The sequence below is a fragment of the Sciurus vulgaris genome, assembly GCF_902686455.1.
Source record: "Sciurus vulgaris genome assembly, chromosome: 6".
Lineage (NCBI taxonomy): Eukaryota > Metazoa > Chordata > Mammalia > Rodentia > Sciuridae > Sciurus > Sciurus vulgaris.
Window position 1 is genome coordinate 112,258,989 of NC_136466.1, and position 14,794 is coordinate 112,273,782.

At 34.2% G+C, this 14,794-nt stretch overlaps 2 protein-coding genes across 10 annotated transcripts in view; one reads left to right on the plus strand and one right to left on the minus strand.

Annotated features, from left to right (window-relative positions):
- Positions 1 to 44: 44 nt before the first annotated feature.
- Positions 45 to 8,067, plus strand: NSA2 (NSA2 ribosome biogenesis factor). The gene is made up of 6 exons (XM_079144093.1): positions 45 to 182; positions 2,112 to 2,299; positions 2,393 to 2,543; positions 3,842 to 4,021; positions 6,162 to 6,354; positions 7,114 to 8,067. Exons 1-6 carry the CDS (start codon positions 180 to 182, stop codon positions 7,179 to 7,181), a joined length of 783 nt encoding a protein of 260 aa, XP_079000219.1. The 5' UTR covers positions 45 to 179; the 3' UTR covers positions 7,182 to 8,067.
- Positions 8,068 to 10,268: 2,201 nt separating this feature from the next.
- Positions 10,269 to 14,794, minus strand: part of FAM169A (family with sequence similarity 169 member A) — a 66,262-nt gene continuing 61,736 nt past the window's right edge. For all 9 annotated transcript variants that reach the window (XM_079144088.1, XM_079144089.1, XM_079144085.1 and 6 more), the window contains 2 exons: positions 12,893 to 13,096; positions 10,269 to 12,035 (listed from right to left, as the gene is read on the minus strand). In XM_079144088.1, the coding sequence (XP_079000214.1) occupies positions 11,487 to 12,035; positions 12,893 to 13,096 (753 nt within the window). In that variant the 3' untranslated portion in view covers positions 10,269 to 11,486. The remainder of the gene's footprint in view (positions 12,036 to 12,892; positions 13,097 to 14,794) is intronic.

The window sequence follows — 14,794 nt, forward strand, 5'->3', positions numbered from 1 at the left end:
AAGGCGGAGAAAAGAGGCTCGGAACGGATGCGTCGCGCGTGCTCTTCACTCGGTATTTTTGAAGGGTAGCTCTTTCCTGTTCCGCGTTGCGCGGATTCGGCCGTGGGTCTTTGGTACCCGAAAATTAAGAGCTTCTACTCACCCCGGAGACTGCACCCCGCAGATCTGCGGCTGTCACCATGGTAAAGACATTGCCTCCGGCGCTCGCAACACAGAGTATGAGTTAATGGAGCCTCGGAACCCACGGGTTATGGGGTGGGGAGGAAGAAGTGGCAGGCAGAAATGTGATGCTACTTAAGGGAGGAAGGGTAGACTCCGTAGAATGAGCTCTGGGGAAAAGAAACTTTACCTTTGAGAAAGAGAGTGAGGTATTATCCAGAATACGAGTCTTGGAGGGAAGTAGATTTCATTCTGTTAGATTCCTGATTTAGACACGTGTGGTCACCAGTGCCGGAGCCCGGTGGTAATATGGTTGAAAGCCTTGTGATAAAACTCTACATACAGTAGGTATGAATCGCGCCATCTCATTTTGCTGCTGAGGAAGCCGATGGGTCCTTGTGAAAGGCTGGATGGTGAATGAACTACGGAGCTGGGTTTAATGGCCTAGATCTGACTGCCAGATCATTTATCTTTCTACTACATCTGTTTCTGTACAAAATGAAATTCTTCACACCTCTCTTGTGATTAGTGGAAAGTTTATGTGACAACAGTTGAAAACAGACAATACTTTGTTAACGTAGATTTGTTTTCTGAGCTGGAATGGCTTTACATCATTATTTTTCAGTCTTAAAATCCAGATAGACGCTGGCTACGAGTTTAAAACAACTGCTGTTTAAAATGCAAAATAGAGCCCATACATTACTGCCTAAATCAAAATAATACAGCCATTCTGGAAAACAGTATCAGTAAACAGATGTCCACACAAAAATCTGCCTGGGTATAACTGTTTATTGAAACTTTATTCCTGATTATCAAAAACTGAACAATTCAAACATCTACCGTCTGGTCACTGAATAAACAAATGGTGTTATATCCGTACAGTGGAATACTATTTAGCAATAAAAGGGTTTGAAGAACTGAAACAAGGTAAATGAATCCTAAAAGTTTTATTCTGATTGAAAGAGGCCAGATGAAGGAATTTCTCCTTTATGTATATGTATAAAGTACCAATCGAAAATAAATAAAGGAATGAAAGGAAGATCAGTAAAGAGAAAAAGGAGAGGGAGGAAAAGAAGGTGAATGGGATTGAAATCAGATTCCTTGTATCCATCCACATTTTGTTCTGGGAAAGAGTCCATGTATCCATCACATTATATTCTGGGAAAGGCAAAACTGTAGAAATAAATCAGATTGGGGGTTAGGAAATGGAATCGATTTCAAAGTAATTCAAAGGGAGCTTTTTGGGGTGGTGAAAGTATTCTTTATCTTGATTATAGTGATTACAGAACTGTATAGGTGGTCCAAACCTTGAATTATACACCTACACCTAAAAAGGGCATGCTTATGGAGTGTAAATTATACTTTAATGAAAGACTTTTTAAAATAAAAAGTACAAAATAGTGATAATGTTATTGGATTCTCAGATTATGTACGTCAGAGAAAAACCAATGAAAAATGCTGTAGTCAGCTCATCCTTTTAGTGGACCAGTGGATTTTGGATAATTCCCTTCAGTGAACAGTAATTGTCACTGAGATTTTTACAGATGTAAATTCTACTTCATATCATCTAAGATCACTAATTAACTTACATCATGTGGATAGACTTAATAATGCCAGAGTAGTTTAAACAAGAATATTTGGATGGTATGGAGTCATGTATACTTTATGTGCTGTGTAAAACAATTATGGAGTAATCTTGTCATTACTTTAAAAAATAAACTTTTGCTGGGGGAGGTGGCACACACTTGTAATCCCAGGGGCTCAGGAGGCTGAGGTAGGAGGATTGAGAGTTCAAAGCCAGTCTTAGCAAATGTGAGGCTCTAAGCAACTCAGTGAGACTCTGACTAAACATAAAATACAAAATAGGACTGGGGATGTGGCTCAGTGGTTAAGTGCCTGACTTCAATCCCTGATACCAAAAAAAAAATTTAACTTTTCTTGCATACTTACAGCCACAAAATGAATATATTGAATTACACCGTAAACGCTATGGATATCGTTTGGATTACCATGAGAAAAAGAGAAAAAAGGAGAGTCGAGAGGCTCATGAACGTTCAAAGAAGGCAAAAAAAATGATTGGCCTGAAAGCTAAGCTCTACCATAAACAGCGCCATGCTGAGAAAATTCAAATGAAAAAGACGTAAGTGAACCCATTTATTGCTCATAACAAGTTAATATCCTTTGGGTAATAGTTATTAAACAGATAATCTTGAATATATTTCCTTCTTGATAGTATCAAGATGCATGAAAAGAGAAACACCAAACAAAAGAACGATGAAAAGACTCCACAGGGAGCAGTTCCTGCCTATCTTCTAGACAGAGAAGGACAGACTCGGGCAAAAGTACTTTCCAACATGATTAAACAAAAACGAAAAGAGAAGGCGGTAAGCAAGAAAAATTTGAAGTCTTTATTTCTTTTTTGTTCAGAATTAAATTTGAAACTCTTAGTTATTTAAAGTCTGAAAATTTTGTAAACTTAATTTTATATTTAAAAATTGGCTTTATCACCAGGTTTTAGATATTAGGTTTTTAAAAATGTATTAGAATTTCACATTATCTTTCATGTTTAAAAAATTAAGAACAAAAAGTGAATAACCAGGGAATCTAAAATTCAATATTTAATGACTTCCTGTGCTTGAAAGCTCCTAATGCTATGCTGTTATGGAGAAAAACACAACTACTTTTTGTTTTATTGCTCTGCAGTGCCAAACTAGTTCAAATGGAAAAGTTAGAGACTCTCTAAATAATTTGACTTCAATAAAAATTAAGCAGTGTTTTTAAGTACCTCTAGATTGCTTTTGCCATCAAAACATAAAATTCTGCAAAAAGGGGCATAGATATTTTTAAATGTGAAATATGTTGACAGAAACACAAGAATATGCAGTATCTGTATTGGATGATTTTTAAAATCTTACTGCCTTATTTTTTATTTTTTGGATTTATAAATATCCAAACTATAGACTGGCATAACTTTAACAGTGAAAGAAACTTTAGTGGTTATCTACTTAAACCCTTTCATTTTATAGATAAAGAAACTGGATTCCAAAGGATGATAAGTCATTCTTTGTGGTCACCTAATTATAAGATGATTAGAGCTGCTCCTGGAACCTATCCATGCCTCAGAAATACGTCTACAATTCTTTATACTGCCTTATACTGCTGCTGTGTGTGTTATATATTTTATAGTGTTATATAATATATACACATATATGTAGTGTGTATACATGTTTATGTATATGCATGTATGTACATCACATAAATTTGTATTCTAAGGAGATAAACACCTGGTGAAGAACTTTTATCTCACTAGTATTGTACAATCTAAAAATCCATTTGCAGAGAAATGCAAAGATACATTAAGTGGAAACAATCTTCCAATTTTATATTATTAACTAGTAGTAAGACATACACTCCTTACAGAAGTTACTACTTTACTGAAGGTGGTATTTTTCACCCATAACAGAGCTTAAGCAAACCATTTATTTAACGAGCCTACAAATATAAACTTAACTAGTATCGCCTAATTGTGGCTTGTGAAGAGACAACATGGACTTTTACAAAACAACTGAACAAACTGAATGGTTAAGGAATAAAGTGAATCTACAGTTGTGAACAACTAAAAACTATTTAAGTTATTCTCATTGTCTTTTACTTACAAATTTTAACTATGGTGTATTGTTAGGGAAAATGGGAAGTTCCCCTTCCCAAGGTTCGTGCCCAGGGAGAAACAGAAGTATTAAAAGTGATTCGAACAGGGAAGAGAAAAAAGAAGGCCTGGAAGAGGATGGTTACTAAAGTCTGCTTTGTTGGAGATGGCTTTACAAGAAAACCACCTAAATATGAAAGATTCATTAGGCCAATGGTAAGTCCTTTGCAAGGGTGTGGTGATCTAAATATTAGTTCTTGTTAAACTGAATAAAGTATATTACAGTTTTCTGAAATTCCTAAAATTGGTATTAAAAAACAGGTTAAAAGATGTTTTTATGCTATTTTTATTACTTTGAGAATAATTACTTGGCACTTTTTCCACTATAATCAAGAATCTCGTCTTTAGCTTCATAAGAGATATGAAATGACAAAGAATTTTCATAATAGACATCTTTATCATTGAATTCCTTGAAACATGAAGTATTAGAACCTTCTTTATCCACACAGTCATATTCTACTCATCAAGTGATTACTGTGTCTGACGCCGCTTGGCCTCAAAACATATTTAAGACCAGTTAGAAATTTTGAGTAGGACGGTCTTAAAAGTCACTTCTGATTTAATAAGGGAATATATATTAATGCTTTTGAAAGCATTCAGTACATAATCATTAGAAAAAGATAAGAGGGCTCGGGGTAAGGCTCAGTGTAGAGCGCTTGCTAGCATGATCAAAAAAAAAAAAAAGACAAAATATATATATAAAAAAATAAAAGTAGCTTTATTATCGATGTCAGTGATGTTAATCACCATCTGCCCACCTCTGCTTCAGGAAAAAATATAATTGAATATATTTTTGTAAAATCCATTCAAAGAGGCTACATTAAACTACTGGATAGCAGCTTGCTTTTAAAAACGAAGAATCAAAAGCTAGTATTAATCCTAGTGCTCAGGGTAATTTTTTAATGGCTTAAAATGCTGGCAGTTTTTTTTTTTTTTTCCAAACTGAGTCTTAGTGGAGCACAGTCACACCTGTTCATTTATATATTGCATACCCACGCTACCCCCAAGAGTTCAATAGTTGCAAGAGATCATATGACCTGTAAAGCCTAAAATGTTTACTGTCTGGTCCTTTACAGAAAATATTCATCTACTTTTGGATTGTATCATGAACTCCCCTTGTTTTGATTTCATATTCAAAATTTTCTGAATGTTTTGGTAACATCAGTTCAATAGAGAGACACTATACCAGTCAGGCTTTTCTTATTAGCACTTTTGAAGAAATCATTACTAAGAACCTGATTTAGTGCCATCCCCTCCCACCATACAGGTAAAAATAAAGACTACAAAGTGTGTGACATTTAGAAGTACTGTACCCCAAAAGATCTTATCTAGATTCTGACTAGGTGGTTCCATAACTGGTCTCTGTAACAAAGACCTCTCTGGGTACTCTCCACTCTTGGGACTGTTATCATTGAAGAAAGCTGACAGTCACCCCTTTTTGCATCATGGATGGTACCTAAAGTATATAGAGACTTGGAATTGGGATATTTTATATTCGATTCCATTTACCGACCCCCCCCCCAACATTTTATCAGGAAATAAATCATTAAGCCTGCCAACCCTTGTTTCATCATTTAACAGAAAGGAAGGGTGGGTATGTGACAAGGTTATCATGTATTGTGAGCTTTAGCATTGTGCTTACCATGTACCAAGTCTTCAATAAGTGCAAATGACTAGACAAAGTAAAAATAGGAATCTTTTTCTAGGTAACTGTTACATGGTGTTTTAGACAGCTTTTTCGCTGCTATGACTAAAGAACCCAACCAGAACAACTATAGGGGAGGAAAAGTTCATTTGAGGACTCACGGTTTCAGGACTCTTAATCCACAGACAGCAGGCTGCATTCCTCAGGGCTCAAGGCAAGGCTGAACATCGTGGCAGAAGAGCGTGGTAGAGGGAAGCGCTCACATGATGATCAGAAAGCAGAGAGACTCCACAAGCCTGATACAAATATATACCCCAAAGCTATGCTAATTCCCACCTCCTCCAGCCACACCGTACCACTACATTTACCACTCAGTTAATCCCTGTGAGAGGATTAACTCACTGATTGAGTTAAGACTCTCACAGCCCAATCATTTCTCTTCCAAACTTTCTTGCACTGTCTCACACTGAGCTTTTGGGGGACACCTCACATCCAAACTATAACACATGGTAAAAACTTCAGGATTATATATGTGGGATTTTTCTTCATATTTATCCTGTCAGTTTTTTAGTCACTAGAAATAATAGCATTTTATTTGGAGGTACTACTCATTATTAACATCTTGGATTCATACTTTATGTTGCTTCCTAGGGCTTACGTTTCAAGAAGGCCCATGTAACACATCCTGAACTTAAAGCCACCTTTTGCCTACCAATACTTGGTGTGAAAAAGAATCCCTCATCCCCACTATATACAACTTTGGGTGTTATTACCAAAGGTACAGTCATTGAGGTGAATGTGAGTGAATTGGGCCTTGTAACACAAGGAGGCAAAGTTATTTGGGGTAAGTCAATTTTTGAATATGGAACTACTGCTATTCCACAGTCCTAAGAGAAATATGTTTCAAGTTGATAGAAAGTACACAAACATTTTTAATGAAGAGATTAAGTGCACCAAAACTTGATGTAAATCAAATGTTAATCTTTAAGAATGATACTCGTAAAAATGTTACAATGCAATTCTTTTTTAAATTGAGCTTACTGGTTTTATTTACATAAGGGGTAATTTGTGATGCAGCAATTTTAAATTCTTTTTTTTTTTCTTCATTTGCTTGGCTTTCTTTATTAGAGGTGCTTAAATTACCTCTAAACTTTGGTATCTGAAACTCTTGTTATTGGTTCATAATTCATGCTGGCAGCTGATCTCAACCTGATGCATTTTTTAGTAAATCAGTATAGAAAAGTAGAGGCTTGTTAATACAATGCACTAATAGACTAGAGCTGAATACCATTTGTAAAAAAATTACATAAAAATTGTATTCAGAACACAACTTGGTCTTGAATGACTTAAATTTGTAAAATTTCATTCACTCTTATTCATTTCTTACTTAATAAATGGTAATTAGAAATATTTTAGAATTATAACTAAGAGTAGTTTTAAGAGTAAATATTATATTCTTTTAATTTTGGGGCTGGAATGTAATTCAGTGATAGAGCACTTGCCCAGCATATACAAGGCCCTGGGTTTGATCCCCAGCATCACAAAGTGAAATTAAATTTAATTTTTATTAACTAACATTTCTCATTTTCTTTCCCCCCTTCAGGGAAATATGCGCAGGTTACCAACAATCCTGAAAATGATGGATGCATAAATGCAGTCTTACTGGTTTGACATCTGTTTTACATTTTTTATAATTAAAGACTACAAATCAATCAGTAAAACCACCATTACTATGATATTTCTGAGTACTACCAAACAGCCTTAAATATCTGTAGTCATTAAGAGAACTATTTATTAAACTGTTTGAAAAAAGAAAAACATTAAAATGACCAAGTTTGGCATATTGTTCTTTATTTGGGGGTTTATGTTAAGGGCTTACATATTTTTAAGATTGAACAATTGAAAAAGTAAACCTATAAATACCAGTATCTGCATTAAAGAGTGTATACTCGGCAATGCAGATCTGTTGTTTTTGGAAAAACCACCAGTATAGCTGAAAAAAATATGTAAGAGAAAGCAGGGTATACAATGTAGAAAAAGTTCATACTCTTAGATACATCTTTTCATCTGTAACCAATCCTTGTTCAGTAAATTTTTTTTTAGCATTTGCTATATTCTAAATATAGAGTAGTATAATTATGCTTTCAGAATGATACTAAAAGTTTTCTATAATTCCAGCTTAGTTTTCATTGATGCCCTGAAGAGAAAATTATTTGCAGTTGGTTAATTATTGGTTAATAAAAAGGTCATGTTTTAAGGTTATAAACTTGGTCAAAGCAGTTCTGTGATCTGGATTACATGATTTTAAGCTTTAGGGTGTCTGTATACATTAATCACCACATCATTTTAAATTCTGGTTTATTTTTTTTAAGTCTGCAAAGTACAATATGATTATTTCTTTAACAAAATAATTGAATATCTAAACAAATTATCTAAACATATCTTTATGAATGAAAGTGGAGAGAAAGTAAAAGAATTTCAAAACCAACCAGAAAACAATCACAAAATATATATTTAATAACTACTTTCAAACTAAAAATACCGAGAAAACAAACAAGTATTCTGTAAGACTTGCTACTCTGAATAATGTGACATTTTTCCTAAGTTCTATAAACAACTGAAGTTCTAGAACATACAGAAAAAGGAAATGATGATCCAGTACAATGGAATCTTTGACAGAAGCTGAACCTTAAGATTTTAACAAATGATCTTACCACTAACAAAAATGGGTAATGTGTGAATTACTCAAGTTCTAGAAGGTGAAAGAACTGACTTCAGGTAATCACTAGATAATACAGAAATGACGTTTGCTTAAATTTTTAGACCCAAAATTAAAAGAAGCAAATTATCTTGTAAAAAGGAGGTTTGATAATGAGTATGAAAACAAGCATAACATTTGTAATAAATCACCATAAAAGACTAGATCACAGCTGAAACATCATATTGCTACTAGTGGACGTACAGGGCAGAAATCTGTTTCTAAAATATTGTTACACAGATGAGTAATGTTAGTATAAATTCCTTATTTACATTAAAATCTGCTGCAGTTTGCTGGTGTGACCAAACCTTAGAAGATAATCCCAAAGGATAAAGTGGAACATAAGAGCAGATATTTAGATAATAGGTAAAGGCTCAATTTGATGCAATCATAAACCTTCAAGTTACTTTTATAAAGTCACTAATACCATTTTAAATAGTGTTACAGTAATCTCTAAAAGTAAACCATTAATGACTAGATGTCTTTACCACCTCTGCACTGTATGGAAACACCATGAATGTAGACACATTTTAAGTAGAAGATTGACATTCTAAGTCATGCTGTTTGATTTTATAAAAAATCATAATAGAACCTCTCACTTTTAAAAGTTGTAGAGAAGCTCTGTTAATTTTTAAATATACTAATTTGTGAGGTCTAGCAATTGAATAATTTAAACTTGAAAGTAGAACTAAAATTCTGCTAATATCCATCTGCTTTATATTACACAAAGAAATATATACGTATATACACAAAGTCAATTCCCTTCTCAGCAGACAACATCTAAACAGAAAATAGTTCACAAAGGACTATGTAGAATGTGACTGAACACTCAACAACTATGCTAGCTGGTTGAATCACAGTCCACTGTAATTCTGAAAGTTTCTCTAATGTGTTTCAAAAACTACAAGTATCTGATTTAAGTTTATTTAGATTCCCTATTCACAATAAATTTTGTTATAAATTTCATATACTCAACATAAATTACTAAACATGAAAGTTAGGTTTTTCCATGTGATCTAACTTTTTGCTCTATGATCTATAAACCCCAAAATAACATTTTCTAACTATCATAAATAGTATAACAAATTTTCTTGTGTGCCAAAGAAAGTTTTTAAATTGTTTAAAATTCCTTTACTGTTTTAACCGAACACATTTAACAAATATAAGTTTACATTGTTAGTTCCCAGTGATCATACATGAATAACTTTCGTAACCTCAAGACACTTCACGCACCAAGAGCTGTGAGTGCAATCTTCTTTTAAAAACTATACCTATTTAAAAAGAGTAAGGAGACCAATGAGCAAAAAAATTAGTAAATGAGTAAAATATCTAAAAGTTTAAATCTAATTTAAGAAATGAAAGGTGGAAACATGAATTTTCTGAATCTTAACAGGATCTAAGTTACTTCCCTAGTTGTGATATTAACAAGTTTCTTGAACTATAAAATAGCATGAACATTTGATGGGTTCACTAGCATTAGTCACACTTATTTGTTCACTTAATTATCATTTGTTGAGAAAACAAATTACCAAAGTACTTTCATTTACACTTAGAATGAAATCATCTAACATTCTCTGACCAATAATGAAAGGAGATGGAGAATGTGCGTGTTCAAGATCTTATGTGAACAGGAAGGGCTTACTATTTTGCCTGCCTAATATTTTAACTGATTGGATCTTTCTAAAATATATCCCAAAAATAAAATTTAATGACATCATCAGACCAACTGACTGAAGACTGAATAAACTTTCAACATAAATCCATAGCACCTCAAATAATGACAGAAAGTCAATTTCACACAGGGATCAAGAACAAGCTGTTTCAAGAACAAATCAAAATAGTCTCAAAACATTCTCAACATTAAGTGCAAATTCAAGTACATGTAATACTTTCAAAGAGTAGGATCTGTTTTGAGATTCTCTTTGGATAAAACAAACTGCCATATAAAAACTAAGATTTTAGGAATTTTTTCCTTCCAAATAAATGATTTTGCTATGGCACCACAAAGTACATATAGAGGCTAGCTTGCAACCAGTACTCAGAACAAATCTAGAGTGAGCAAGACCAAAGGGATGACCGAACCCTTCCATTTGATTTAAGCTCTTGTACCTACAGCTCCCATGGCAGCTTTTCTCCTGCCATCTAGGCCTGAGATTGTGGGCACAGTTCCAATCTACACAAAAATGGATACCAAGGGCAAAAACTGATAGGCAGGCAGATCTTTTGATTGAAGAATCACTCCGTGAGAGAGGGCCAGATGAAAGCTGATAGGAAAAAAGGGCTACTGAATTAAGGACAAGGTTTAGGAAAGAATCTCACACCTCTGAAATATAGATATTAACTGGGAAGAAACAAAAGTATGGTTTCTGTGTTTTAATTTATCTGTGATCAAGACTAGATAATCCAAATTAAACTGTATCTCTCAATTCCATTAGTTGAGATGTTTTCCTGATTAAAGATGAAAGTAAGTATACTCAAGCTTGTAATCAACTACAAAAATTACAACTACTTCAAATGGAATTTTAAATAATTTCCCCACATGGTAGTTAAATTCCTAGCAGTTCTGTTACTATCAGACAATAGTCAAAAGTAGATTTTGTATGTACTTTTCTTTGAAGTCAAAGGAAGAAACTGCATCCCAACTAAGATTAAAAGGGCAAAACCAAATTATCTTGCTAAGCCTGTGAAAATAAGTTTGTATTTTTGTGCTGCAAATTACTTGAGGTTTTACTTACTGTAATTTACTAACATTTTTGTTTAGGCATGCCAACATTTAAAAAATGGAGATTAGTTTTGATATCTAAGATAAAACTTCTAGAACCTTCACCAAGTTTTACTATTAAAACCCTTAGTATAAAAGATTTCTGTGATCCTTACAAGTAATGGAAAACCTACTACTTTCACTTTTTTAATTTGTATTTTTTTGAAATATTAATGGTCAAGTATCCCACCTGTTAAAGAAAAATATAATATGATCTGGTTTCCCAAAATTGAAACATGGTTAATAAAAATAAAAAATTCTATTTACACAAAATAGTCTGAAAAATTAAAAAGAATGGTGAACCACAGGTCCTAAAGGGAGAGAAAAACTGCATCATAAATTCCAGTTCAAATTGAAATTTTGGAAACTTTTGTCCTGTGCCCCATGCCGTTTATTAATCACTATGTTTTAAAAACAATTATGTTACAAAGAGGATTTATACCCATTTCTTCTTCATTCAGGTCAGCTTGGCTTTCTTCTTAGCAGGTCCTTTATGCCCTTTGGCCTTTCTTCTTAAATTCCGCCTGTCTACTACAGGCACTTCCACTTCTATCTCCTCTGAGCTGCTATCCACAGCTTTTTCTGTTGATTGTGTAAATTGATCCAGTTGCTCAGAAGATGCTTCAGACTGCTCCTCTGACTGATTCTTTTGTCCTGCATTCTGTGAAAATGGCACATCTTCAAGTTCAACCTCTATCAAAGAACTCTGAGAAAGAGCAGTAGATGTTTCCTGGGGCTCAGGCACCCCCTCCTCACCCTGGTCCTCAAGTGAGGAAGTCGTGTTAGGTGATAAATTATCAGACACCGGTTCTTCAGAAAATTCAGCTATCACCGAGTTTGGAAAACCACTGTCAGATCGGTCTTCATTTGAGATACTGTCGACTTTGTCTGAACTCCCAAAATGTGCTTTCTTTCTTGAAACTGGAGACAGTTTCTCTTCAGTGTGCCCTTTGTCATCAGATGGGCCTTGGTCTATCAACATTTCTGTATCAGTTATATGTGGGGGCTGAAAACAAAAATTGGTCAATAATAATCTTTTTCAATATAATTCTAGAACAAATTATTCTCACATTAATATGTAATGAACTACAACTTAAAGAATTCAGTATATATTTTTTGTTAATCATGTGTGCATATTCTGAATACAAACCAATTTATTCAAAAGTTATTTCATAGTAATCTTAATACACTACTAGATATAATGAATAATTATTTTACCTCAGAAAGTACTTAGGACATTTTAAATTTTATATTGAGATTCTTCAAAACTATGAATCACCTCTAAGATTTTAGTTTCCTGGTATTACTGGAGCCAGAAGTGAGAATTCCTTATGGCATATGGACAATATCCTACTCCACTAAATCTGACTATGGTTTCATTAGATAATAGCTAAGGGCAATGTAAGTTTTATTTAGCAATTTAGATGAGACACTAATAAAGCAATGTAATATAATATTTTAGTCTTAAGTTGGAATATTTATAAAAGAATTAAGTTTTTTATCAAATACTTCACCAAGATTCTTTGTCCATTAATCAATTCTGTCTCCTTAATTAAAACAAAATTACTGTACTGGTCATAGACTATGAAAGCAGTAAGTACCCAAATATTTGGTAAATCATGTTCTATTCAATTTTCTAAGCATTTCCCTCAGTCTACAAAGTAAAAATTCATTTTGTTATCATAAAGTAGATATGCCTTTTGGGCCAGGGACAGTTAGTTGCTAGGGACTGAATTCAGAAGGCAGATGCTATACAAATGAAGGTTGAGGATAATATAATATACAACCCCCTCTATCTTCATTGGCACTAATAACAATACATTTCAAGGATTTTAAAAAGGGGGAGAGGTAATTCTGCCTTACCTTATCTGGTGCAACAACCTCAGGAGGTTTTGAGGATTCTACCACCAGTGGAACGAGATTTATAGTGTCTTCACTAGAATTAAAAGACTGCACTTTTAATTCTTCTTCTAAACCCTCACTAACGGAGTCCTCCTCTTCTGTTGTAAGCGAAGTCTTAAGAGTATCATCCATTACCTCACCATTCACAGGCTCTAACTCAGAGTCCTACAGCAGAAGAGAAAAGCAGGATCCTTATTACAAATTTTTTGGAACACAAGATTCGGCCCTTCTCAGCTCCTATCTATTATCCATCAAAAATCGTGATGGAGTTAAAACACTGTAAGTCAGAACTATAGTTAGAACTATTATTTAACTCTCTTGCAGTAATAGTAATACTGGAGGAAAAGGAAAACTTAGAAGGAAAGGTCAACAAAGATTCCATAAAAGGCTCATACTCCCAATGTTATTATGGAGATGGGGCAGGAGTATGGGTCTAAGATTTAGTGAAAAGACCCTGTACTTTCTTTTTTTTTTTTCTTTTGTCAATGGATCTCTCATTTTATTTATTTATATGTGGTGCTGAGTATCAAATGCAGGGCCTCACACATGTGAGGCAAGTGCTCTACCACTGAGCCACAACTCCAGCCCCAACCCCCTGTATTTCTTGAAGGACAATTCTAAGAGGAAGTTTTTCAGTAAAAAGACACCAGAGGGAGTCTAGACTTTAAGCCAGCACTTTAAGGTTCAGCACCGGGAATATTTGGGGCCTGTGGGGAATTAGTTTACCTTGCCAAAAGAAGTCTCCTGGGAAGCAGAGTTTGGGTGCTGCTTCGTATTGGGAAAAAGAGAACCCCGGTTCCCAGCTAGCTCACTGTCAATCAACCCAGGGTCATTTCTGAACAATCTGGCTCCCTGCATCACATTAAAATATGGAAGGTGATCTGATAACATAAATCCTCCAATTTCTGAAATTCTTCTTCCAGTGTTTATCAATTTACTTCTATTTAATGTTAAATATTTCAAGTTAATCTTGTTGACATTCTAATAATTAGAAGGAATTTTATTACCATCTTAAAATTAGAAAACAAATACATTTGAGTGTTCAGAAATAGAATACAGGATCCCTGAAAGCAAATAAAGAAAGGTTCTCCAAAAAGATGTTGAAGTCAGAGATTTATCTTTTTCTATAATTTTTTTTTTTTCTACAAAGTTCTTCTTTTCTTTCTTTTTAGTATTGGGGATTGAACCCAGGGGCACTTAACCACTGAGCCACATGCCCAGTCCTTTTTTTCAAGTATTTTATTTAGACAGAGAGTCTTGCTAAGTTGCTTAGGGTCTTGCAAAATTACTGAGCTGGCTGTGAACTCATGATTCTCCTGCCTCAGCCTCTCGAGCAGCTGGGATTATAGGTGGGTGCTACCATGTCCAGTTTAGAATTTTTTCTATAATTAATATACATTTTATTATTATACCAGGTGGTATGCAGAATCAGATGCACACATAAAGTAATTACATAAGGTAATTACAATAAACTAATAAAAGGACCAACTGGAGTGGGAGAAATGTTAAAGAAAATTAGATAAATCAAAAGCTTAAAAAATTAACTGTGGTAACAAAGTGAGAATAAAAAAGAAAAGGTCAGTCGTTCAAGTTTTAGGTTTGAGAACAGAATCAGAGATAAGAAACAGGAAAACAGGTTCAGTACATACACACACACACACACACACAAAGAATAGAGATGGCACACACCTGTAATCCCAGCTACACAGGGGGCAGAGAAGTAGGATAGCAAATTTGAAGCCAGTCTCAACAACTGAGTGAGGCCCTAAACAACTTAAAGACTCCCTGTCTCAAAATAAAAAGAGCTGGAGTACAGTTCAGTAGTAAAGCACCCCTAGGTTCAATTCCTAATACCCCCTCCTA

Excerpts from the sequence above, each read along its gene's own strand:
- NSA2 (XM_079144093.1), top strand. Across the intron at positions 2,544-3,841 it reads AAAAACGAAAAGAGAAGGCG|GGAAAATGGGAAGTTCCCCT; the intron begins GTAAGCAAGAAA and ends GTGTATTGTTAG. Across the intron at positions 4,022-6,161 it reads AAAGATTCATTAGGCCAATG|GGCTTACGTTTCAAGAAGGC; the intron begins GTAAGTCCTTTG and ends GTTGCTTCCTAG.